This window comes from Lampris incognitus, chromosome 2, assembly GCF_029633865.1.
Source record: "Lampris incognitus isolate fLamInc1 chromosome 2, fLamInc1.hap2, whole genome shotgun sequence".
In the NCBI taxonomy this organism is placed as follows: Eukaryota; Metazoa; Chordata; class Actinopteri; order Lampriformes; family Lampridae; genus Lampris; species Lampris incognitus.
This window is the reverse complement of record NC_079212.1, coordinates 23,494,971-23,520,148: the sequence shown is the minus strand read 5'-3', so window position 1 is coordinate 23,520,148 and position 25,178 is coordinate 23,494,971. Positions and strand designations below refer to the sequence as shown.

Sequence of the window (25,178 nt, the reverse complement as noted above, 5' to 3'; positions counted from 1 at the left end):
CACAACCCTTGACTAGGCCTTGCCCAGCATTGTAAAAGTGTAATGGAAGTCTGTTGTGTATAATTGCAGTAAACAGTACATATGAAATAAGGTGAAGATTGTAAAGTAGTGTAATTCATATATGTTCCTTGAGACACATCAAAAAAAATAAAAATGGTACTCTTGTTAAAAACGCAACATGCCAGGCATAATTCTGTACAACAAAGACTAAGACATTGCTTTTTGGCTTTCTGTCAACACTGCATAATAATGACTGTCAATCTGACACACTATTTTGTTACCATAAGGTGAAAAGTAATTTTACAATCAGTCCAGCTTCCAGACTAAGTAGCTGAGTGCTACTTTTTAACTATTTAAATATTTGCACCTACCTTTAACAGGGGTGACGTTTAATTTCCAAATCCAAAGTGTGATCAACTAGTAATACAAATATTTTCATTTTGACTTGAGCAAATTCTACCGTAGCAGCTGTAATTTTACATTAGTGAAATATTTTGGAACTTTTCCCCATCCCTGCCAAAAGCAACACTGTCTCACTATCCAAGACTATGAGGGACATGGTGGTTTCATTTTCACTGCAACATTCTGCACTGCAAGACCAAATGTAGAGGCGCTCAGCTGTAGAGACAGAACCACAAAGGGAAGTACAAGGTTGCTTATGAGAATAGGCTGACAGAGGATAGAATGGTGAGGAATTCCTGCCATATCTAGAGCCCTGTTTTCCCCCAGGTTATCTGACATTGTCTTTCTGAGCTCTCTAATAATGGTGTTTATTTGCTGTTGCCCTGAAGTAACATGAATATTATGATACCGAAGACAAATCAGTATTTCGCAGAGTATACAACAGGATTAAGAAGCTGATCTAGCGATACTGACTTGCATTGGCACCTTGCCAACTTAAAAAAGAGGTGTTTTCTGGACCTTGAAGACACCCACATTTACACATAGACACATAACGTGTCTATGTGCATGTGAAAGCGTGTACGTGCGAATCGCCTTTACTTTAAAAGTGTTGGCATTAGTGTTAGTATAACGATTACAATATTCGTTTGCGTTGCATTGGGTCAGCCGCAACTAATGTAGGGGCAGAATTGTAGAACACACAGACATATCCATTGGCCCATACTTCCTGGAATCCCATGGCCCCACGAGGCAAAAAATCTGCCGAGTCGTCAGAAGCCTGGTGTTCTGATTAGGGGTGATTAATCTTGGCAAGAAGAGGAGAAATCACCTGCCGTCTTGTGTTCCCATCAGCTTGCTAGCCAGATGTCCCACTGGTCTGTTTCCACACATGTCCTGTCAGGAGAATGTTCCAAGAGACTCACCAGACCAACGGGGGCTCTCTTTTTTCAAGCTTCCCTGGACCATTCATTTTTCCTCCTCCAGTCCACGCTGCTTCTTCCTCCATCTCTTCCTCCTGCTCCATCCTCTCCTTCCTGCCCAGTCAAGGTCTATCCCAGCTGGCTCAGACACTATCTGTTCTGTCCTGGCCCCTCTTCATAAAGCCAATACTCTTCATAAAGCCAATAGAAACCCAACAGAAAGAGCGCTTCTGGGTATTTTGGGTAGTATTTCTTCCACTGCCCTTGAGCAGAATGTCACCCTGCACTGCTGTAAGCTTCTGGAGGCAGCTCAAGAGCTCTAGTAATATCATAGTAAAGCATAATGCTAGCTAATGAGTAAACAATATGAGATTACTCTGATACTCAGCAGACACAATTTACCACATGAGTTGGCACAGAAAATGGGCTGTAGGCCCACTTCTAACCCATTGAATAGTCACTTATATTTTCATTTGCATTGGTCCTCTACATTACATTACATTACATTACATTACATTACATTACGTTACAGTCATTTAGCTGACGCTTTTATCCAAAGCGACTTACAATAAGTGCATTTAACGTAGGAAATCAGGAGAACTACTGGTCATCAGAGGTCATAAGTGCATCTAAACAAGCACCTAAACAAGCAAAACCAGTGCTAAAGTAAAAGTGCAGCGGTTGTCAATCCGGTACTCAGGGACCCCCAGCACTGTTGTTTTTTCTGTTATGCCAGGTAGTTTATTTCATTCATTCGTTGTACCAGGTCTAAAAACCCTCTTATTAGATGACTGGAATACCTGACATAGTAACTCAGAGGACTGGTTTGAAAACTATTGCTCTGGAGCTGAGTTTCCGTCTCTATCCTTAAAGCCCCTTTGTCCTGTACATTTTCATTGTAACCCTGCATAGGCAGACTTACTTGTACTTACGCAACAAACCAGCACCTAATTATGTCAGATTTGGCACGCCTGACATAATTAAATGCTTTAATATGATTGGCTGAGTAGCTACAGGTGGGCCCACCCATGTAGGGTTACAATGAAAATCTGGAGGACGGAGGCAGGGGGTCCTTGGGGACTGGGTTAAAAAAACACACTGCTCTACAGAGACAACATTACATTCAACATGTTTGTATTTTGGGGTATTATGAAGAATGCAGTAACATGCTGACATAAAAATGTATAGCTGGCTGCATAGACTCAGGGACACAAACTCACAGATGTACATACGCATATATACACAAAAATAAACATGTCTCCCCCCTTCTCTCGCTCTCTCTCACTCGCTCTCTCTCTCCCAAACACACACGCATACACACACACACGCACACGCACGCACACACGCACACGCGCGCGCGCGCACACACACACACACACACACACACACACACACACACACACACACGAGCAAACGGATTGGCTACGTGCTTGTTACCTTCTCTTAGGGCTACCTTTCATTGGCGTATTGAAGTCACTTGTGCATGATGTCACCAGGAAGCGCCGAAATCTAGATTCCAAAGTTTTGTTCATGGGTATGGATAGCAGATGAAAAAAAACAAACAAAACAAAACAAATTATTGTATTATAACCCGCCCAGATAACTGGTAAGTGTTTAAATGGTCGGTGAAGATAGCTACATTGAATTTCCCTCTCGCTTTCCACATTTAGCAGCGACCTCCCGTATTGCTTTTTTGCTAACCGTCGCTTCAGCTGCAAGCAAGCTGTTAGCCGCTAATCACAGATGCTTTGCCTTTTATTGACCAGCCTAAGCTACAAAATTAGCTTCTCCACATCTGCCAGATAACTTTTTAAAAGATGCCGTTTTGAAACGTTCATCAACAGAAGGGGGCAGTTAGCTGTCCAATGAGCATGGTAGCCAAATTCAACAGAATCAGCTTTGTCGTTAGCAAGCTGCCAGTTGACAGCTAAGGCTAAGGCTAATGTTAACTTTGTTGTAAGCTAAACAAAGCCACGTCCATCATTTCTCTCACCTCCTGCTGCAGTTTCACCCTGTGTTTTGTAACGGGATTCATCGATCCCCACTAAAGATGCTGATGAATTGGAGGACAAATTCAAATCAAAATGTGTAACCCAGTAAACGGGACAGTATGATAGCTTTGCACTCAAAAGAACATCAGATCTGGGTAAATACAGAAATAACAACGTATTTGATATTTGCTCACCTGTGTCAATGGGGATATGCATGCATGTATGTCAGCTGTCTGTCCTGGGATGAACAAACTCTGTTTTGTAATAAAGTTCAGCACTAATTCTACTTATTGTTTCCCCTCTTCACTTGCCCTCAGTCAGATGGATGACATCAACCTACACCACAGGTTCCTGAATTGGAGGCGTCGAATCCGTGAGATTGGGGAAATGCGCCCAGCACGGGAGCGATATATGAGATTACTGAAGGATGGTGACACTCTCAGGTAAGCCCCCCCTTTTTTTTCATTAAAGTTTGGTTTGTTTTTTGGCCATTTTCCGCCGTTATTGGATCGTGATAGTGGAGAGAGAGGGGATGACATGCAGCAAAGGGCCCGGGACGGATTCGAACCCAGGCCATTACAGTAAGGACTCAGATGTGGTACATGCTCTACCAGATAAGCCCCTGGGGTGCCCCGGGTAAGCCCATTCTTCATCATGTTTGTGTAGGGAGAGTAGAAATTATAATTGTAATAATTATAACAGTGTTTTTTTTTGTCATGGGACTGTATTTGCCAAGAATAGTGATGAAACTTTTCAAATACAATATTGGTCTCCTCCTGTGTATCAAAGGGACCTTCAAAATGACCTGCATAGCCAATGTATCCAACAGTGGTCTTATTTAACAATGGCTTGGATATCGGGATTCGTTTCATGCTCAAGAATTATGGGCCTTGTGTTTATTTGTATCTATGAAAAGAAAATGACATAGAAGTTAGGGCTTTAGAATAACCTCAAGGGTTAGCAGTGGTATGAGCATGCTGACTTGACAAAGATCTGGTGGTCTCTATCCGATGAAGAGAATGTACTATTTGTAACCCTCAACTACCTTCTGTTTGGTCTTTGTTTTTCTGTAAATATGGACTTGTATATTTGGAGTGACAATGTTCGTGAAGCACACTCACAGATATGGGGGGGGGGGGCAAACAGGCAGCTAGAGGGGAATGATGTGTGCGTGCAGCTTCCCACTCCCACTAATAAACCCAAACAACTCTGCAACTTTCCTCAGACCCACTGATTGAAACAATTAAAATTTCAAGGATTGTCAGTGGAGCCATGTTTTTCCCGGTCAGCAAAAGATTAAAGGCACAGCATTTACCCAAAAATCTAGGCTACCCTTATTGGAAAATAAGCTCCTCTGTAATTAGCCTAAGTTGTGTTAGACTCTTTTTAACCTCAAAGCCCTTTCCTATGCATTTTGGCTGTATAGTTATTACTTTTACATTGAAGATGTTGGCATTTGATACAGCTGCTCTATAGGGTCCTAAGCTTTCTACATACACATATTGCTGATTCAGTGTTCCAGAGGTGGTGGTACAAGACTGAAGTCATATGAGATGTCATAACATTTCCCCTTTTTTCTCAAGTTTCTGTATTGTATGTGTGCATGTCAGGCGTCACAGGCTTAAATCAATGGGAAAAAAATGATGAAGGGCATTTCCCACTTGATAATCTCCTTAGTCCCTGGTGTTCCCTGTGTGACCTAATAACTATTTTAAACCAATATCAGTATTCTATATTGTCTACAATGACCTCACATTTTTTTGCCAGTTACAGCTATGTCTACTGTGCAATAACTACATTAATATTGCTTTAAGAGTCTTATGATGAAAGGGTAGAATGTGTGTCTTGCTTTTGTGTCTTCTACCCACTCAGTCCTGAATGCGTTTCTGATGTTGTACAGAGCAGTCCCAGCAGACCTATTGGAGATTGCCTATTCTTAACCTAGGATTTCTTCTTTTTAGTTACCAAGGGAACTCTGATGAAGTGGGTTGCTACGTGGCTCCTCATCCTTTATCAAAGGGAAATTGCTACTTTGAGGTAAGATGCATTCAACAGTGTTGTCTCTTTTGACATTACCATAAATAATTGCCTTGACACTGATATTCCAATTCCATCTCCAAGACTTTTTGTCTTATCATTTAACATGATTACTAAAAGCTGTTGTCTCCACCCAACGGTGTTCACTTTTCCCCCCCTTTTATGTTTACCGAGCGTAAAGAGGCTATTTTGGCCTTTGGGCGGTTATTCATTTTGAAATATTTTGGGAGTGGGGAGGGATTATGCATAATATGATAGGGTTCCCACATACCATTGACTCTGGTTGTGCCCAAGATTGCTTTTCCATCCAGCCTGCAATTTTATCCCCCAGAATCCTATTGCTGACAATTTTCTAAACTTCATATTAAATTCCGAGAGCCCCCCGCAGCCCCATTTCACAGAGTGCAAAACCACTACCTCAAAAATGTCCTCGCTGCAATGGAGCGAGGGATAAGGGTGTGGGTTAGGTGGTATCTCTGAGGGCAAAGATTAATCTAACACGTAGTGTTTTTCAGCAGCAGGAGAGAGTATTAGACATTTGTTTAGCAGGGCTGATGCACCCCTATTCATCAGACATGTCCAGCAGCTCTCTCCATACAGTGCAGTTTGAAGAAAAAGTGTCCTGGTGATTTAGAACAGGAAAGCTTGCAAGGGTCCAGTCATAAATTAGGGGCCAGCAGAGGGTTGTGGTGTGTTATTTATGAGGCAGGGTAGACAGACTCATGTGTGCATAGTGAAAGTCAGGCCTGTTGGCATCTGGTCTTGTGGTGGCAGGTGAGGCTTGATGGACTTCCTTCCACAATTTTTTTTAGGCTTTAAGAAGGAACATGGGACCCTATACATTATCATGCAGCTTAGTGGTTCATCTTCTAGCTGGAGTGCATATAGTGGGTTAGACAGGACTATGCAGCAAGAGCCTTCTATAGTTAAACCAAGCTCCCCTCCCAGATTGGTCAAAATAAATAATGTAGCCTACTACTTACACATTCAGGTTTATTTGGAAGAAGTAAAATAGCTATGAATTGACTATAGCTATAAATAGATATGAATGTGTGTGGGTGTGTGTGTGTGTATGTCGGCCCTGTGTGATGGTCTGGCGGCCTGTCCAGGGTGTCTCCCCGCCTGCCACCCGATGACTGCTGGGATAGGCTCCAGCATCCCTGCGACCCTGAGAGCAGGATAAGCGCTTCGGATAATGGATGGATGGAAGTACAATAGCTGGGGAATTGTAGAAACATACCATAGTTAACTTTAATACGTGGCTCAGTAAGATGCTGCATAATGATACATTTATATATAAAGGACTTTTTTTGCACACCACATCTTCTAAACAAATTTTGCAAAGCCTTGACGATTAGTAAAAACAAATGGTAGAAATAAGGATACATGAGAACAGTTGCAAAAATAGAGAGATAAAAGTAAGTGAAGGGGTAGCATACACACACCCTGGCAGGGTAAGGACCACCAGTGCTCTTTGCCAAGCATCACATGTGTGAGGTGTCCATGATTTGTGCCAGATGTGACAGTTCCTCAAAATGTGAGGTGGAACTCCCTAGAGTTTTGTATATTTGAATGGGAGATGGTCCTCTACGCTCTCTGTCTCTTCTTTACATTGTCTCTCTCTCTCTATCTCTCTCTCTCTCTGAGAGATGATTCAACTGACATGGGCTGTCTTTCTCTCTCACTCCCTCTTTCGTCACAAAAAATCAACAGTCACAAAAAAAAGGTTTTAGATGAGAATGACTCATAGCTTGGTAGATATTCAGGTTAAATTTGATGAGTTTGGCATTTATGAGACAGGATTTTAGGGGGGGATTGTTAAGGATCCTATAGTTTTATGCAACATAGTGCTCCTCGCTGTGACGCACATGCTGTAAGTTACACAAATATCTGCACAATTTGGGAGCTTTTATTCTGATAAAGGTCAGGTTCCTGTCAGAGTTTGCGTCAGCAGCATCTCCTTGTTTCCTCGTTACGCTTTCACAAGGAATAAATTTTACTATTGTCAGTGCTGCTGCACTTCCTTCAGACTCTTCTCATCTTCCATCTTCTTCATGCCAAGCCAAACATCTGTGGCATTCCACTCATTTCAACAGGTTTTTATTTGAGAAATTCCATTCATTAGTCAGCATGCTGAGATGGCTCATCAATGGGCCCACCGCTCTTCTTTCCTACTCTGTCATCTCACATTTTTTGTTAATGTTTTATATGGATGTTTATATGGACATTTATATCCTGTGGTATTTTAATGTTATTACACGTGTCAAGTGTGTAAGGTGGAACTTTTCAAAGCTATTTTAGTCCTGTTATCAAACTAGGGTCTAAAGTAGTATGCTTACAAGTAGGGTTGGGCATCATTTGGATTTTAATGATTCTGATTCCGATTCTGCTTTTTGATTCCAGTTCTTAATGATCCTCGATTCTGGTTCTTTGAGAGGCGGGCTCACAGGTCACATGCTTATTTTACAGAAGAAAATTTTATTTAAAAAAAACTATACAAGCCATTCTGTTTTAAGAACGGATCATTCATGTGAATGTCTCATTCTTATATTTATAACAACTGTCTTCATACATGAAGATGAAGAAATAAAGACACAGTCACAACCTGGTCCGGACTACCAGGTATTAAACTTCTTAAATTAGAAACAGTTCTTGTTTAGAAAAATGGGCATATCTGCCTTCTCAGGCTGTATACGCGAGCGTTCAGCACAGAAAAAAATTTTTTTTTCAGTGTTTGCATACAGTTTATAGCAATTCGTTCATGTATAAGTTGTTTGCTGTCTCGCTGTTGTGAATGAGACAAACGTTAATTAATTTTCACGTACCCAACTGCGATGAGGTGCTTCTTGCTGTTTGCTCAGGGATGGCTCAAAAGGACACCGAGGCAGGAGATGGAGAACGGTGCAATGTGTCAAATACGGTACACTGGTTAATTTGTACACTGTGTAGGTGAAGGTGTTTGCCCATATTTGTTGTGCGTCCTCCCTTGCATGAAATAATTTTGCCACAGGCGTTGCACTGTGCCAACCCTTAATTTTTCAAAGCAAAACGAAACCACATTTTCGACCGCTGCTTGTTCTGGTCCACGATGGCGCACATTTAACTTATGGAGGCAGGAACTACGGAAGCTGCATGCTGCCACCATGGAAACTGAAACTAACTTTAGCACGAGTAAAATTTATTCAGGAACCGAGGCAGAATCGAAATTTGAATTTCTTAACGATTCTTTTGGAGTCGGAATTTTAGAACCGGTTCCAATTTGGAACCCAACCAACCCCTTTACAGTGACTAACCTTGCTGTTATGACTCCTAGATCAGGATGTGTGCTTCCTCTGAGACGCACACAATGCTATGCCGTGGTCACTGTTACAGGCTAGAGATTGTAGGGACAGGTTTGGGAGGGGAGAGCAAGGTAGGGAAGGTTTTATTTTGTGTGGTGTGTTACAACAAAATGTTCTAAATAAATAACAAGATGGATAAATAACATTGTTGAAATTAAGAAATTTGGACTTAATATTTACAACTGAAATTATATATTTGTTATTATAGAGTGAGTAAAGTACTGAAAAAGGTACTGTTGGGTACCGGCATCGGTTCAAATGTGAATGGTACCCCAACCCTAGTGGGTAGGGTGGGGAGTAATTAAAATATGATAAAAGATATACACAGAGTGAAGGGACGGTACAAAGGAAGTGAAAATAGAATATACAGTGCATCCGGAAAGTATTCACACCCTTTTACTTTCCCCACATTTTGTTATGTTACAGCCTTATTCCAAAATGGATTAAATTCCTTTTTTTTCTCATCAATCTACACACAATACCCCATAATGACAAAGTGAAAAAGGTTTTGTAGAAATTTTTGCAAATTTATTAAAAATAAAAAACTGAAATATTGCATGTGCATAAGTATTCACACCCTTTGCTATGACACTCAAAATTGAGCTCAGGTTCATCCTGTTTCCACTGATCATCCTTGAGATATTTCTACATCTTGATTGGAGTCCTCCCGTAGTAAATTCAATTGAGTGGACATGATTTGGAAAGGCACACACCTGTCTATATAATGTCCCACTGTTGACAGTGCATGTCAGAGCAGAAACCAAGCCATGAAGTCAAAGGAATTGTCTGTGTACCTCCGAGACAGGATTGTATCGAGGCACAGATCTGGGGAAGGGTACAAAAAATTTCTACAGCTTTGAAGGTCCCAAAGAGCACAGTGGTCTCCATCATTCGTAAATGGAAGAAGTTTGGATCCACCAGGACTCTTCCTAGAGCTGGCTGCCCAGCCAAACTGAGCAATCGGGGGAGAAGGGCCTTGGTCAGGGAGGTGACCAAGAACCCGATGGTCACTCTGACAGAGCTCCAGCATTCCTCTGTGGAGATGGGAGAACCTTCCAGAAGGACAACCATCTCTGCAGCACTCCACCAATCAGGCCTTTATGGTAGAGTGGCCAGACGGAAGCCTCTGCTCAGCAAAAGGCTCATGACAGCCCGCTTGGAGTTTGCCAGAAGCACCTAAAGGACTCTCAGACCATGAGAAACAAGATTCTCTGGTCTGATGAAACCAAGATTGAACTCTTTGGCCTGAATGCCAAACATCACATCTGGAGGAAACCAGGCACCTCTCATCACCTTGCTAATACCATCCCTACAGTGAAGCATGGTGGTGGCAGCGTCATGCTGTGGGGATGTTTTTCAGCGGCAGGAACTGGGAGACTAGTCAGGATCGAAGGAAAGATGAATGGAGCAAAGTACAGAGAGATCCTTGATGAAAACCTGCTCCAGAGTGCTCAGGACCTCAGACTGGGGCGAAGTTTTACCTTTCAACACAACTACGACCCTAAGCACACAGCCAAAACAACGAAGGAGTGGCTTCGGGACAAGTCTGTGAATGTCCTTGAGTGGCCCAGCCAGAGCCCAGACTTGAACCCCATTGAACATCTCTGGAAAGACCTGAAAATAGCTGTGCAGCGACGCTCCCCATCTAACCTTACAGAGCTCGAGAGGATCTGCAGAGAAGAATGGGAGAAATACCCCAAATATAGGTGTGCCAAGCTTGTAGCTTCATACCCAAGAAGACTTGAGGCTGTAATCGCTGCCAAGGGTGCCTCAACCAAGTACTGAGTAAAGGGTGTGAATACTTATGCACATGCAATATTTCAGTTTTTTATTTTTAATAAATTTGCAAAAATTTCTACAAAACCTTTTTTGCTTTGTCATTATGGGGTATTGTGGGTAGATTGATGAGAAAAAAAAGGAATTTAATCCATTTTGGAATAAGGCTGTAACATAACAAAATGTGGGGAAAAGTGAAGGGGTGTGAATACTTTCCGGATGCACTGTAAATGTTCCCAGCCACTTATCAGGCCAAGGAACACTCATACACACATGCACATTCCCCAAGTAGGGCTAACCTTCTCCTGTGTTTACCTGTTTCACCTTTTACCCAGTTCTGCCTGGTATTGCACATCATTTGGACCTAAGATTGCCTGACTACTTTCCTGCCTGCCTGGCTGGATGGGTGTGTGAGTGGCTGTCTTGTTGTCTGAGGGAGGACAGTGGGTAGTGGAGATTTTCCAATGCCGCCAGCAGGGCTCTGGATAGTTGCACACCCGTGGAGAGAATCAGACTCTGGACATCTGGGCGAGAGACCCATACTAGTCAGACAGACTGGGGGCTAGGAAAGCCAGAGATTTACAAGCGGCCTTCCCTCCCTGACTACAGTTTTCCATTGGAAGTGTGACTGAAGTTTCTCACAGTAAAATATATGACTGGTTTTTTGATTTTGGTTTTCTGTTTCTTTCAAGAGTTGTTTGGCTTTTTCAGTAATGCCATTTTTTCAAACTATATTTATGGACACATTAGTGATTATCTTTTAGAGCCTTATCTAATGATGGCAATACGCCAGGTCAGCTGTAACACCAACACTTACATTGTTGTGGTGCACATCTGTTTACAGGTGACAATAGTAGACACAGGAGTAAGGGGGACCATTGCTGTGGGCCTGGTGCCCAAGTTCTATAGGCTGGACCACCAGCCTGGTTGGCTGCCGCACTCTGTGGGTTACCACGCTGACAATGGCAAGTAAGTCAAACCACAATCATTCATGCACCACAATCCGATATCATACATCCTGGTTTGTTCTATGGGCTGTTACTCGGGACCTAATGCATTTTAGCCAAATAGTTGTCAGGTCCATACCTAATAAGTGCAATCAAGAACAATGATTGCTGTCAGAACCAGAATCTCTCATACCACTCTCCTTAGATCTTATGTGATATAATTTCCTTGCACTTCTCTCTTACATGACAATCCTATCCACTCTATGTTCACAGAAATCAGGAATACCATCTATATAGTATCTGGAAGAAAAAAAGAAAACTCTCATAAGACTATACTTGCTCACCTGAAAGCTGTCCACTACAGCAGCTAATCAGTTTCACTACTGAGGGACACAAGAATTGCTAATTCGTTTTACTTAGCCAGTCTTTGAATTCTGAACAGAGCAATGGTGTTTAAACTCACCTTAAATTTTGACTTTTGCATTGCTTGATATGCTTCATCTCTCTCATTTTAGGTTATACAATGGCAACCCTGTTGGGCAGCAGTTTGGACCAAAGTGTGGATGTGGTGACCGTATTGGCTGTGGAATACACCCAGATAATAGTGAGGCAGGGTTCGCAACGGTTTTCTTTACCAAAAATGGCAAAGAGGTAAGCTTGTTTTTTTTAAGCTGTTCCAAAATATAATAGTCTCTTATATTTTTGCATATGTGTGTTTGTGTGCGTATTTCTACCTGTGATCTGTCTTTGTATGACATCCAGTTGGGATCAGTGGAGGTGCCCATGGCAGCAGATGGCCTGTTCCCTGCCATAGGTATGCACTCCCTGGGAGAGGAAGTAAGGGTGGACCTGCAAGCTGAGTGGCTCTTGGAGGAGGACGATACTGTGATGATGGTGGACAGCCACGAGGATGACTGGGGACGTCTTTATGATGTCAGGGTGAGCGGAACGGTAAGGAGAAGAAGCCACACAGTCCTTAATCTGTTTGCATCATGGCTAGTTCTGTGCCTTTCCTGTTAATACAGTGTCATTAACTCTTAGTTCAGGGTTTACACCATGAAAAACCACATTGTTAGACTATTTTCTGTCTTACTTTATTGAGCTTTATTGGGCTTTATGATTGCTAGCTGTAGTGCCAGTGGTGTTGCACCAAGGGGTGACACATACAGGAATGCTGGTACATGACTGACTGCTGCTGCAGCCATCTTTACTGCAATGGCCATCAAGGCAATCATCATTAGTGCCGGCTTAAATTGGGTCAGTAAATGAATCAACTTCCAATAGATTTCCAATGACTGTTTTCTTGATTTGCTTTTGATCTGCGTAATACACTTGATGACACACACAGAGCCAACCTGTTACTGATTCCCTAATTAACTAGAGGAGTGCACTCAGTAGAGTGCAGTCTCTGCCAACCACCCCTTTTTTCACCTACCAGGAGAAGGGAAATACACGTGCATACACACGGACAGGAAAAAACAGTGTTTTTCCTGCCATTATAAGACTTTTGCGCAGCACCCAAGTCGATTGAATGGGAATTATGGGAAATTTTTTTTTTTTAATGTGCAGCGCTGAAGCTAAAAAAAAAATCTACCTTATAAAAAAGGTTTGCCTGTCAGTCTGTGGATGCACAGCCTTCTAGGCAGACCCTTGCATGAATGCGACCAACTCTTGACATGAAATGACAGAGATCAGGCTATCATAATTTCAAAGCCCTTATTAAAAGATTTCAAATGTGTTTAACTGTCACGGTTTTCATGATATAAAATGAATGAAGGCGAATGAATGGCTGCTCTGCTGATTGACTTTCATTCATTTTAAAGCAGTAAAACAATGGTAAGAAAACGCTTCGAATGTATTTAACCATCGCAGTTTTTATGATATAAAATGAATCAAGGCGAATGGCTGCTCTGCGGATTGACTTTCCTTCATAAAACAATGGTAAGTAAACATAGCTTCGCCATGGGAAATGTTTTATTGTAGCTACTGAGATGATTTCCAGCTGTGATTATGATTAATCTTACTCTTGAAATTGTATTTTTATAGTGGAGTTTTAACATTGGAGACTGGCATTTCCATGTGGCAGTGAGGTGAATGAGGCATTTTTTGATCATCCAGTGTTCCCCCAGTTCTCCTGTGCTGAGATCATCAGTGAATGATTTGCTGGCTTGGATAATACAGTCGACTTCTCATTTATTTTCAAGACTCAAACCCGAATACATAATGTTTTGGTTTTGCACTGTTGCTGCCTGATCTGACTCATCCGTAGATGTGAGTCATGCATGTGCATGGTGACTCAGGTCGGGCAATGATAGAAAACAGTGTTGGTCAACTGAGCTACAGAGTGAATGAAGAGAGGGATCGGCAATCACCGTAACCGCGAGAGGTTCTTCATCATACAGTCATAACTGTACAAAAGATTTTTGGCTGATAGGTCCTGTAGTTTGCGAGATTAGCCGCAGACAGACACACACACACAAACACACACACACACACACATGAACAGATATTTTTTGAAAGTTTTGAATCACCACAACCACAAGAGGTTCTTCATCATACCATCATAATTGTGCACAAAAAAGTTTAGGATGATAGGTCCAGTAGTTTGTGAGATTAGTCAGGGACACACACACACACGTGCGTGCGTGCGTGCGTACATGAACAAATGCATAATCCCCCCAGCAGGGCCGGTCCTATGCTATTCTGGGCCGGGGAGCAACCATCGCTCACTGCGCCCCCCCCCCCCCAAAAAAAACCCCCCAAAAAAAACCACAGACATGCATGACTGTGACAACCATCAACACCCATAAAGCCTAGGCCTACGCACGCACGCATACACCACACAGCTGTGTGTGGGGTGAGCACAGCCTACCAGAAGAAACAACCAATTCAAAATAATATCAACCACAGGACACAATTATAAGCAACTATGCCACAGCAGGCTATTGTAAAGTCCTCCTCATTATCTTACCTTAAAACTTTACGCGTCGTGTCTTGACCGCTGCAAATGTTGCAATTGTGTCATTGTAATCCACCTGTCTTGCCACACGGTTCTCGATGGGCAACACAGCCAACGCAGATGTCTTTCTTGGGACATCGTTGATCTCAAATATGTCTTGATCAATTTCAATTTGCTGAAAGAGCGCTCTGCACTTGCGACTGAGAATGGAATTGTAAGAAACACCTGGCAAGCGGCAGTAGTGTTCGGAAATGCCGTTTTCATGTCTCTCTCAACTAAAAAATCCAGCACTTCAGAGGTTTTTTTTATATCAGCTGGGAGCAGACGTGTCAAAAATCCAAATTCACTGCCCAGTTCTCCACCATCAATCCCCCCACAAACTCCGCGAGCTCTTCACAGGCCTCTCTGTGGTTGTCAGTCAGGTTAACCTTTTTAATGTCCTCCAAAACGTGGAAAAGGCGATTGCACTGACTCAAATATGAAAAACGCTCTTCTGTCTCAGTTATCACTGTGTCGATCAAGCAGTTGAAAAAGCTCACTCTAAACTTTTCCTCCCCTGTCAAAGGCTCATCGACTGACATTTCACCGGGAAGTCATTTTCGGCGTCGCGTATGATGTTCAGGGAAAGCCGGTGGAACGTCAGTATTCTCTGCAAGTTCTTTTGCTTTGTCAACAGCATCTTGGAAACCGTTCAGTCGACATTGTTCCATCTCTTCTTTTACAGCTGTGACAACTCTTACTGCATCACCGATGCTCAAATGTCGTGACTGCAGGACGACACTGGCCTGATTGACTGTATTCAGCACTTTGTGCCAAACAACTAAGCTGACCAAAAAGTCAAATGTTTCAATTGCCTGTACGAGACATGTGACTTTAGAGGTGATCTCGGAATCACAGGTGCTATCTTCACTGATGGCTATGAGTGCATCTATGACCTGGGGTAGCTGCTCAATTACTGTTCTTGTCGCGTCAGTGCGAGCACTCAATCTGGTCTCTGAGAGTGGTTTCAGTGTGATGCGTACATGTTTTTCAAGAATCCCCCAACGTTTCGTTGATTTTCCGAATAATTTGTATAGCCGATTTAGCACTCCAAAAAAATTCTTGGCCTCGTTTGAGGACTCGGCTGCATGTTCAATGGCCAGATTCAAGTTGTGAGGGCAACAGGGCACAAAGAAAGCCCGCTTGTTAACCTGCTTCACCCTTGCTTGTACTCCCCTGTGCACACCCCTCATGTTGGCCCCGTTATCGAAACATTGTCGCCTGCAATCATCAATGTTAATGCCATATTTAGCCAGCCTTTCCAGCAGTGTATCTGCAAGTGCTTCGTCCGTTGTGCTTTTCACAGCAATGGATTCAAAAAAGCTCTCGTGTACCTCTACCTTCTGGTCTGTTGTAACATATCGCAAAACGAGAGAGAGCTGTTCTTTGTGCGACACATCTGGTGTGCAGTCCATCATGATGCTGTAATATCCAGCTGTTTTGACCTTCTGCACAATTTTTTCCAACACTGCCTCAGCTAGGAGTCCAATGAACTCATTTTGAATGTTTTTGCTGAAGTAGTGGGTAGTCTTGGAATGATTGAGATGTCGTACTAATGGCGCATCATATTTGGCCAAAAATTCCACAAGCTTAAGAAAATTGCCGTTGTTTTCTTGGTAAAGGCAATCGACACTTCCTCTAAATGCAAGGTTTTGTAATGCAAGAAACATGATGCAATCCAAAATTTTGCTAAGCACTTCATGCCACCGTTGTCTCTCACTGAGAAGCGCTGCTTGCTGGTGGCTGTCAATCGTTGTACCAGTAGCCAAAGCAAATTCCAGAGTTTTCCACTTTGAAAAATTCTCAAGATGAGAACGATATTTCTCGTGTTCAGTCAGTCTCATTGATAACTTGACCCAGTTTGAAAAACCAGTAGTGAAGATCCCTTTGTCAGTTCCAAACAACTTACAACAGAAACAGAAGACGGCATTGGCAGACTTTGAGTAGACTAACCATGGCCGAGGTACTTTTAGGGCACCAACTGTCCTGGTGTAATTAGCTGGTGTGAAACGACGGCCATCCGTTTCAGGGAAATCAAAATCGGTCACCTGCAGTGGTTTATTTCTGACTATGTCCGTTCTGATGTCATCATCATACATTCTGTCTGGCCACTGTGCAGGATCAAATAAGTCAAACTCACGTTCCCCATCACTTTCGTGACTTCCCTCTTCCTCGACAGATTCTCTGTGGTCGTTTGCATTCTTGATAGCGGTGGAGGTGCTAGCACAAGCGCCACGGTCGCTGTCCGCTCCGGTATCCTCTGCTGCTGAGTTAGCACATGTGGTGGATGTGTTAGCTTCATTGCTATCCACAGTATCCTCCAAGTGTTCTGCTGCCCGAACATTAAGCCAAGCACCGTATACCTTCTTTGCGTTTTCTTCCTCTTTTTTTTGTATTTTCTACCTTACGTTTCTGTAATTTTCTTTTCTTACAAGCAGCTTTGTTTTCAGACATTTTTTTGGTTAGTAGAACCGAATTGCACGTCTTCACCATAGGCTATACTAACTCATGGGGGAGGGGAATGACGACACAACTTTTGATACATTTTTGAAAATAAATCGATATCAGCCAATAGGGAAACTGCCAGGAGGAGCAACATACAGGGCCTCTTTGCACTCCTGAGACACACAATTAACAATCACTGCACTAACAGCAGAATCAGCGCAGAAAGGTTTTTTCCTGGGCCCGGTGCGGTTGCTCCCATTGCTACCCCCGCAGAACCGGCCCTGCCCTCCAGGCTACTGCTTGGTGGAGATGGAGATATGTGACGTTTTATATATTTTGTATCTTCTCTGGGTAAGTCATTTGAATTTAGACTATTCCTGTTCCCTGCTTAGTGCTTTTGCATGATTGGAGATTATTTTTGTGCTCTCGCCTCCAACTGTTTATATGTGTGTATATTGTGCTTTGTTGGCAATGTTATTGCCCATCTCATCTCATCTCATCTTCAGCCACCAATCCGGGGTCGGGTCGCGGTGGCAGCAAGCTAAATAGGGCACTCCAGCCGTCCCTCTCCTCAGCAACGCCCTCCAGCTCCTCCTGGGGGATCCTAAAGCATTCCCAGGCCAGATTGGACATGTAGTGCCTCCAGCGAGTTCTGGGTCTACCCTGGGGTCTCCTCCCATTTGGCTGTGCCCAGTAAACCTCCAAAGGAAGGCGCCCAGGAGGCATCTTAATCAAATGCCCGAACCATCTCAACTGGCTCTTTTCAATGTGAACCACCACCTCAGTCTGCCACTCCACAGGTACTGTCCCCGACAGTAACTGTGGAGTGGCAGACTGGGGTGGTGGTTCCCATGTTCAAAAAGGGGGACTGGAGGGTGTGCTCCAATTATCGGGGCATTACATTGCTCAGCCTCCCTGGGAAAGTCTACTCTAGGGTGCTCGAAAGGAGGCTCCGACCGATTGTCGAACCTCAAATCCAGGAGGAACAACGCAGATTCCGTCCTGGTCGTGGAACAACCGACCAACTCTTTACCCTTGCAGAAGTGCTGAGGGGGGCATGGGAGTTTGACCAGCCAGTCTGCATGTGTTATGTGGACTTGGAGAAGGCTTACGACCGTGTACCCCGGGGCACTCTGTGGGGGGTACTGCGGGAGTATGGGGTACCGGGGCAGTTGCTACAAGCCATCCGGTCCTTGTATAACCAAAGTGAGAGCTGTGTCCGCATTCTTGGCACAAAGTCAAACGTTTTCAGTGGGTGTCGGACACCGCCAAGGTTGTCGGACACCGCCAAGGTTGTCCCTTGTCTCCAATTCTGTTTGTGATATTCAAGGTGAGCCAAGGTGATGAGTGTGTGCGTTTTGGGAACCTCAGAATTGCATATCTGCTCTTCGCAGATGATGTGGTTTTGTTGGCTTCATAAGAACATGACCTCCGGTGCACACTGGGGCGGTTTGCAGCTGAGTGTGAAATGGCTGGGATGAGAGTCAGCACCTCCAAGTCTGAGACCATGGTTCTCTACCGGCAAATGGTGGATTGCTCCCTCCGGGTTGGGGATGAATTGTTGCCTCAAGTGAAGGAGTTCAAGTATCTCGGGGTCTAGTTCACAAGTGAGGGTAGGATGGAGCGGGAGATTGACATGCGGATTGGTGCAGCATCAGCAGTAATGCGGACGTTGTACCAGACCGTTGTGGCGAAGAAGGAGCTGAGCTGGAAGACAAAGCTCTCTATTTACCAGTCAATCTTTGACACCTAATATTTTGTTGCACAACCTTTAGAGGCAATCACTGCAGTTAAATGTTTACCGTAGCTGTCAGTTAGACTTCTGTACCTGTTAACAGGTATTTTGGCTCGCTCTTCCTGAGCAAACTCCCCCAGCTGCCTCAGGTTTGATGGGGGCCTTCTCCAGACTGCAAGTTTTCGCTCTTTCCATAGATGTTCAGTGGGATTCAGATCAGGATTCATAGAAGGCCACATCAGAATAGTCCAATGTTTTGTTCTCATCAATTCTTTGGTGCTTTTAGCTGTGTGTTTTGGGTCATTATCTTGTTTGAGGACCCATGACCTGCAACTGAGACAGAGCTTTCTGACACTGGGCAGTATGTTTCGCTCCAGAATGTCTTGATAGTGTTGAGATTTCCTCGTGCCCTGCATAGATTCAAGGCACCCTGTGCCAGGCGCAGCAAATCAGTCCCAAAACATAACCAAGCCTCCTCTATCTCTCACTTTAGGTATGGTGTTCTTTTCTTTGAAAGCTTCCTTTTTTCATCTGTGAACTTAGAGCTGATGTGACTTTTCAAAAAGCTTCAATTTTGACGCATCTATCCAAATGGCATTCTCCCTGAAGGATTGTGGTTTATCAGTGTGCATTTAAGCAAATTCCAGTCTATCTTTATGTTTTTCTTTCAAACGTGGAGTGCTCCTGGGTCTTCCATGGAGCCCACTTTCGCTCGAAAGGCGACTTATGGTGCGATCAGAAACTGACATATGTACCTTCACCTTGGAGTTCAGCTTGTATCTCGTTGGCAGTTATCCTTTACTCTTTTTCTACCAATCACATTATCCTTCTGTTCAATCTGGGGTTGATTTTCCTCTTCCGGCCGCACCCAGGGGTGTTGGCTACTGTTCCATGGACCTTAAATGTCTTAATAATATTTGCAACTGTTGTCACAAGAACATCAAACTGCTTGGAGATGGACTTGTAGCCTTTACCTTTATCATGATTGTGTATCATTTTCTTTGTGATCTCCTCAGACAATTCTCTCCTTTGCTTTCTCTAGTCCATGTACAGTGTGGTGCACACAATGATACCAAACAGCACAGGGACTACTTTTCTCCATTTAAATAGGCTGAATGGCTGATTACAAGATTGGAGACGTGATACTAATTAAAGAAATTAATTAGTTTGAAATATCACTATAATCCAATTACTTGTTATCTTTTCTAAAAGGTAGCAACATAATGTCCTGGCCATTTTAGAATATCTTTGTAGAATAAGCAATAACTCATATCGTTTCAAAGCTTCTTTGATTTATTATGACAAAATGGCTTTTAATTTCATCACTTTTCATGTGGAATGAAGCATTATTTTAATGAGCTGTAAGGGTACCAACAAATTTGAGCGCGTCTGTATAGTAAATTATCTGATGAGCGAGATTTTTAGATGAGGAAAAAAAATGATGTTCCAAACTGTTGACCAATTCCAACCAGTATTGAGAGACTGAAAATCTTTTCCCCAACTTTGTTACTGGGAGTGGATTGGTGTCACAAGAACAAAGTTTGTTATAAAACAAAGCTACCAGTTTAGACTTGGTAGCAATTACTGCTATCAAAGGGTGTTAGGGTAAAAGTACATCCCAAGGTACTCCATAGGTTTTAAGCGCTGTGCGGAGCTTGAGATAAAAAAAACAAACACCAAGAGCCTGGAAGAGGGTAGTACTCCTTCAAATCTTGGAGAGAGCGAAGACCTTGATGGTTAAAAACATCGCCTAACAGACGAATGCTTTGTTTAGACCACTGTGGAAAAATGAAAAGGTGTAGATCGAGACAAGAGTACATTTTTATGCCAGATGGGTGATAATTAGGATTGGGTATTGGGCGAAAATTTTCAATACCAAAACTAATACCTTCAATTCAATACGATACCTAAACAATACTTTTTCTATACTATATATTATGAAAACCTTATAGGATTATCAGCAAACTACTTTTCTATACATCGAGCACCATAATTCATTGACACATTGTGTTATTTTGGTTCTGTACTCTAGCACTTTGAGATTGAAAGTGAGGTCAACAATGACAACGAGGTCAGCATGCAGACTGACATCGTTAATGTATATGAGCCTATTTATATACATCATTGTAACCGTCCTTACCTTTTTCATCATTGTTAACAGTGGCACCAGAAGAAGACCCAGCAGCAGATGTCCCAGAGCTAACATTAACATTAGCATTAGCACGGACATTAACGTTATCAAACACAGAGCAATTGTCCACTCGTAAAATTATCCCATGCGTGATCAGATGTTTCATCATATTCGACATATTCCCAGACTTGCATTTGATGATTGCTTTGCAGCGGCTGCATTTTGCTGTGTCAGGTTTGCTGTCTATTTTTACAAAGTGTAGCCACGCTTTGGAACGCATAGTAGCTCACTGAAGCTTGCCCACCAGTTTTCAACCCCAACACAGTCACGAGACGCACACGCATACCAAATAGCTTCATGCTGATTTGTCCGTCAGTCGCCTGTATACATGTACAACAACGCTGGTAGTGATTGGCTGGCTGCGATAGCGTTCACATCGTCTCCCGTAAAGTATCGAAATTTGGCACCGTTTTTCTCCGAGTTGAGCTGGGATGCGCAATCTTCTTTTTGCGTATGGAGGATAAGCAAAGTTTGACTCGGTTTTCTCTTTAGCCTTTAATGTTAGGCATATTTATTTAGGCAAATACAGCAGGTCTCTTGGCTCTCTCCTACCGAGTACCGACTCTTACAACAAGCTGACAACACACTGTCGCACACAGAGAACGTGGCAATGTCACATCTGAATGTACCGTAAAGCCTTAGCCAGAACAATAATACGGCTGGTAACATAATACAATGAGTAAGGGCACCATCAAATAACAACACTTAAAACCCAGACTTGCATTTGATGATTGCTTTGCAGCGGTTGCATTTTACTGTGTCAGGTTTGCTGTCTATTTTTACAAAGTGTAGCCACGCTTTGGAATGCATAGTAGCTCACTGAATCTTGCCCACCAGTTTTCAACTCCAACGCATTCACATGACGCACACGCATACCAAATAGCTTCAAACTGATTTGTCAGTCCGTCGCCTGTGTACGACAGTGGTGGTAGTGATTGGCTGGCTTTAATAGCATTCACGCTGTCTACCATAAAGTATTGAAATTTGGCACCGTTTTTTTCCAAAGAGTTTGATACTCTGTAGGACCGAGATATTTTGGTTGGTGCCATATGAGCACCGTTTTCAATACCCAACCCTAGTGATAATTAATGGAATTTACAATCAATACATAAATATATTCCTGTACAGTGCCAGATGGATACTGTGTTAGAAATGATAGGACTAATATGTAATTCCACAGTTTTTTGTTTAATGGCAAAGAAAGGCAAATCCTTAGCCCTGATTGGAAAGGATTAAGCATTTTCTTAAGAACGCCACAATGTATCTGAAGAAATATCCAACCAGTTATTAATGGCTTTCAGCTGGAACGACCAATAATAGTGTTTAAAATTGGGTAAGGAGAAGCCACCAGAGGTTTTGGGATGAGAGAGAGTGGAAAAGCTGATCCTGGGACGTTTACCATTCCAAATACAATTCCTACACATAGAGTCAAGATCCTTAAAAAAATGTGCCAGGGTAGAGAGAGGGAGCATAAAAAAATCAAAATTGATACTTGGAAGTATATTCATTTTTATAACAGAAACACGACCATGGAGACCAGCTTTTAACCCAGACCAGTTGTTAAGATCTTTCTTAATAAGAATGGAATTGTAGTTATCTTTGACAAGGTGTGAAATTGTAGGTCTAATTTGGATAAGCCATGGTTTTGAAAGGAGACTGGAAGGTGAGATAGATCAAAGTTTATACTTGTCTTATATAGTGACATAAGTATCAATTTTGACCAGTTTATTTTATAACCAGAGAAGGAACCAAACTTTTGGAAGAGATTCAAAATAAGAGGTGCAGAGTTAGATTCGTATGAAAGATACAATAAATCGTCATCTGCATAAAGGGAAATATAACAAGATTGTCCCTTTGATTGTGATGGGAGGTATGACATGGTTTTCTCTAACTGCCTTGGCTAATGGTTCCAATGAGAGAGCAAACAGACCTGGGGAAAGCGGGCAGCCCTACCTAGTCCCTCTTGTTAAAAAAGTCGGGTGAACCAGGGTGGCCAGTTTGGACACGTGCAGTAGGAGAGGCATAAAGTGTACAGACCATTTTTATAAAGGTAGAACCAAAGCCAAAGAGTCACAAAACTGCCCAAAAATAACTCCAATCCACATAATTGAAAACCTTTTCTGCATCTAACGATAAGACTGCCCGAGGATGCACATCAGAAGAAGCCTCAAATAAATGTAATAAATGGCGTATATTGTTGGAAGCCAAACAGCTCTTAACAAAATTGGTCTGATCTGGTTGAATCAGGGAAGTAATGCAAGAACCCAACCTCATTGAGAGTACTTTGGCATATAGTTTAAGATCACAATTCAAATTTGATGAGGGGCAGTTACTGGCATACTCCACTGGGTTCTTGTCCCTTTTTAAAAGAAGAGAAATAAGTGCATTTTTTTATCTCTATGGAAAGAACCAACCTTAAGCGAGAAGTTAAGAGTCAGGAAGGATAGGACCTACCATATGGCTTAACTCAGAAATCAATTCAGGAGGAATTCCATCCAGACTGGGAGAATCAGATTTTGGCATTGAATCAAGAGCATATTTAAGTTCTTTTAAGGTAATAGGTGCATCTCGTTAGGAAGAGTGCATAGCTAAGAGAGAGGGTAAGTTCAAAGAGAAAGAGGGTAAGTTCAGAGTTCAAAAAGTCCTCCATATTGTGACAGTTTTCTGGGGCTTCAGAAGTATATAAATTAAAGTTAAAATTCAATTCAATTCAATTTATTGACATTAAAAACAATGTGTGGGCACATGTTAAAAATCAAATAAGGGCTGCGGCTTTGCCAAACAGTGCAAGACAGACAGACACACACAACAAACACAGTATAAGATATACACAGATGAAGACCAAAAGCTAAAAATAAGTTAAAAAAGAGCATGAGTGCAAAATATTTAAAAATATTTTTTTTTTTAAAAAGGCGAAGGCATGATTAATATCCAAAGGGAGGGTACATAAGACACTGATAACATTTTTAACAAAGTCTATGGAAGCCAAATGTTTTGATTGTTTTACCCTTTAATGCCAGGAGTCTACTAGGTCTTTCTGCAAATTCATAATATTTTTGTCTGGTTCTCAAATGAAGAAATTCAGCCTGTGCAGAAGTAAGACACCTATGTGCTGACTTGGCAGAGGACATTTTCTGCCTGTCCTCAGTATAATTTGACTTTTGTTGGTATTCAAGAAGAGCTGTTACAGTTTTCTCAAGTTTCTCTCGGCGAGTTCTGTTCAAATTCGAAGAGAAAGAGGTGCAAGCTCCTCTGTGACATTTAGTTACTTCCCAGAGTATATGTGGATTAACTTGTGATTGAGCATTGTGAAGTGTAAATTCACTCAAGTGATGAGTAATATTCGTTAGAAAATTCCTCTTTTGTAAGAGAGTTCTATTAAATGGCCATCTCTTAAATTTGGTAGAGCCTAGGTTTTCCAGAGAGAAGATAATAGGAGAGTGGTCAGAAAGTAGCATAGGAAGTATGGTTACACTGTAAGTACACTTTACAGGTACAGGAGAGATGAAGAAGTAATCGATGTGAGAGAGAATGAGCAATGTCATAGGGAGAAAAAGGTGTAATCCTTGGTGGAAGGATTTAATAAACACCAGATATCTATGAAATTTAAATCTTTTAAAAAGGATGATATACAGGAGGACATAGCTTTTCACGAAGCTGGGGCCGGGTTGGAAAAATTGCTTTGTAAATTAATGTATCTCTATTGTATATTTTCCTCCATTCTCTAGGCCAAAGACAAGGATGGCTAATACTGTCAGCCACCTTGCCTTGTTGGTTGTAGGTAGAAATTTGTTCAGGTCAAGTTTCTAGACAAAGACTAAGCTGTTATTCATGTTGGTATCAGGAATTTGAGAGAGATTTGGAGTCTTTCTCAATAAAGAGAAATGTGCACGTCAAGAGTGTTGTGGTGCTACTCCCACCATTTTAGTAGGACAGTGAACTATAACTCCTTTGTTCTGTGTTTGGGTTGGTAGTACTCATCACCCCCACTCCCTAACTCCAATGATATGATGAAAAGCTAAAGAATGCAGGCAGGTTTCTCATTGCCACCCAAGAGAGGGCTGAGGCTGTGTGTGTCCCATGTGGTTGCATTATAGAGGTGTCCATCTCCAACACACACATGCACACGTTCACATGCACAGATGCCCAGGCCATCATCTTCTATGAAGGCAGGCTGAGGTCATAAAAGCAGGGTGCTGTGGGTGAGGAGGATGATTCAACTGACACTGTCTCTCTCTCTCTCTCTCTCTCTCTCTCTCTCTCTCTCTCTCTCTCTCTCTCTCTCTCTCTCTCTCTCTCTCTCTCTCTAGCTCTCTATTTCTCTCTCCCTCTGTTTTCCTGGACCTAGGGCTGGTAATGGCACGGAACGTGCCGTTGGAGCCAAGGGCCTGGCAG

General features: G+C 42.5%; 1 protein-coding gene across 1 annotated transcript in view; it reads left to right on the top strand.

The window, feature by feature from the left end:
- The first annotated feature begins 2,823 nt into the window (after positions 1 to 2,823).
- The window catches only part of spryd3 (SPRY domain containing 3), a 79,819-nt gene continuing 57,464 nt past the window's right edge, over positions 2,824 to 25,178 (top strand). Inside the window, exons 1-6 of the mRNA XM_056274112.1 lie at positions 2,824 to 2,928; positions 3,631 to 3,756; positions 5,275 to 5,350; positions 11,312 to 11,436; positions 11,930 to 12,065; positions 12,177 to 12,365. Of these exons, the coding sequence (XP_056130087.1) occupies positions 2,870 to 2,928; positions 3,631 to 3,756; positions 5,275 to 5,350; positions 11,312 to 11,436; positions 11,930 to 12,065; positions 12,177 to 12,365 (711 nt within the window). The 5' untranslated portion in view covers positions 2,824 to 2,869. The remainder of the gene's footprint in view (positions 2,929 to 3,630; positions 3,757 to 5,274; positions 5,351 to 11,311; positions 11,437 to 11,929; positions 12,066 to 12,176; positions 12,366 to 25,178) is intronic.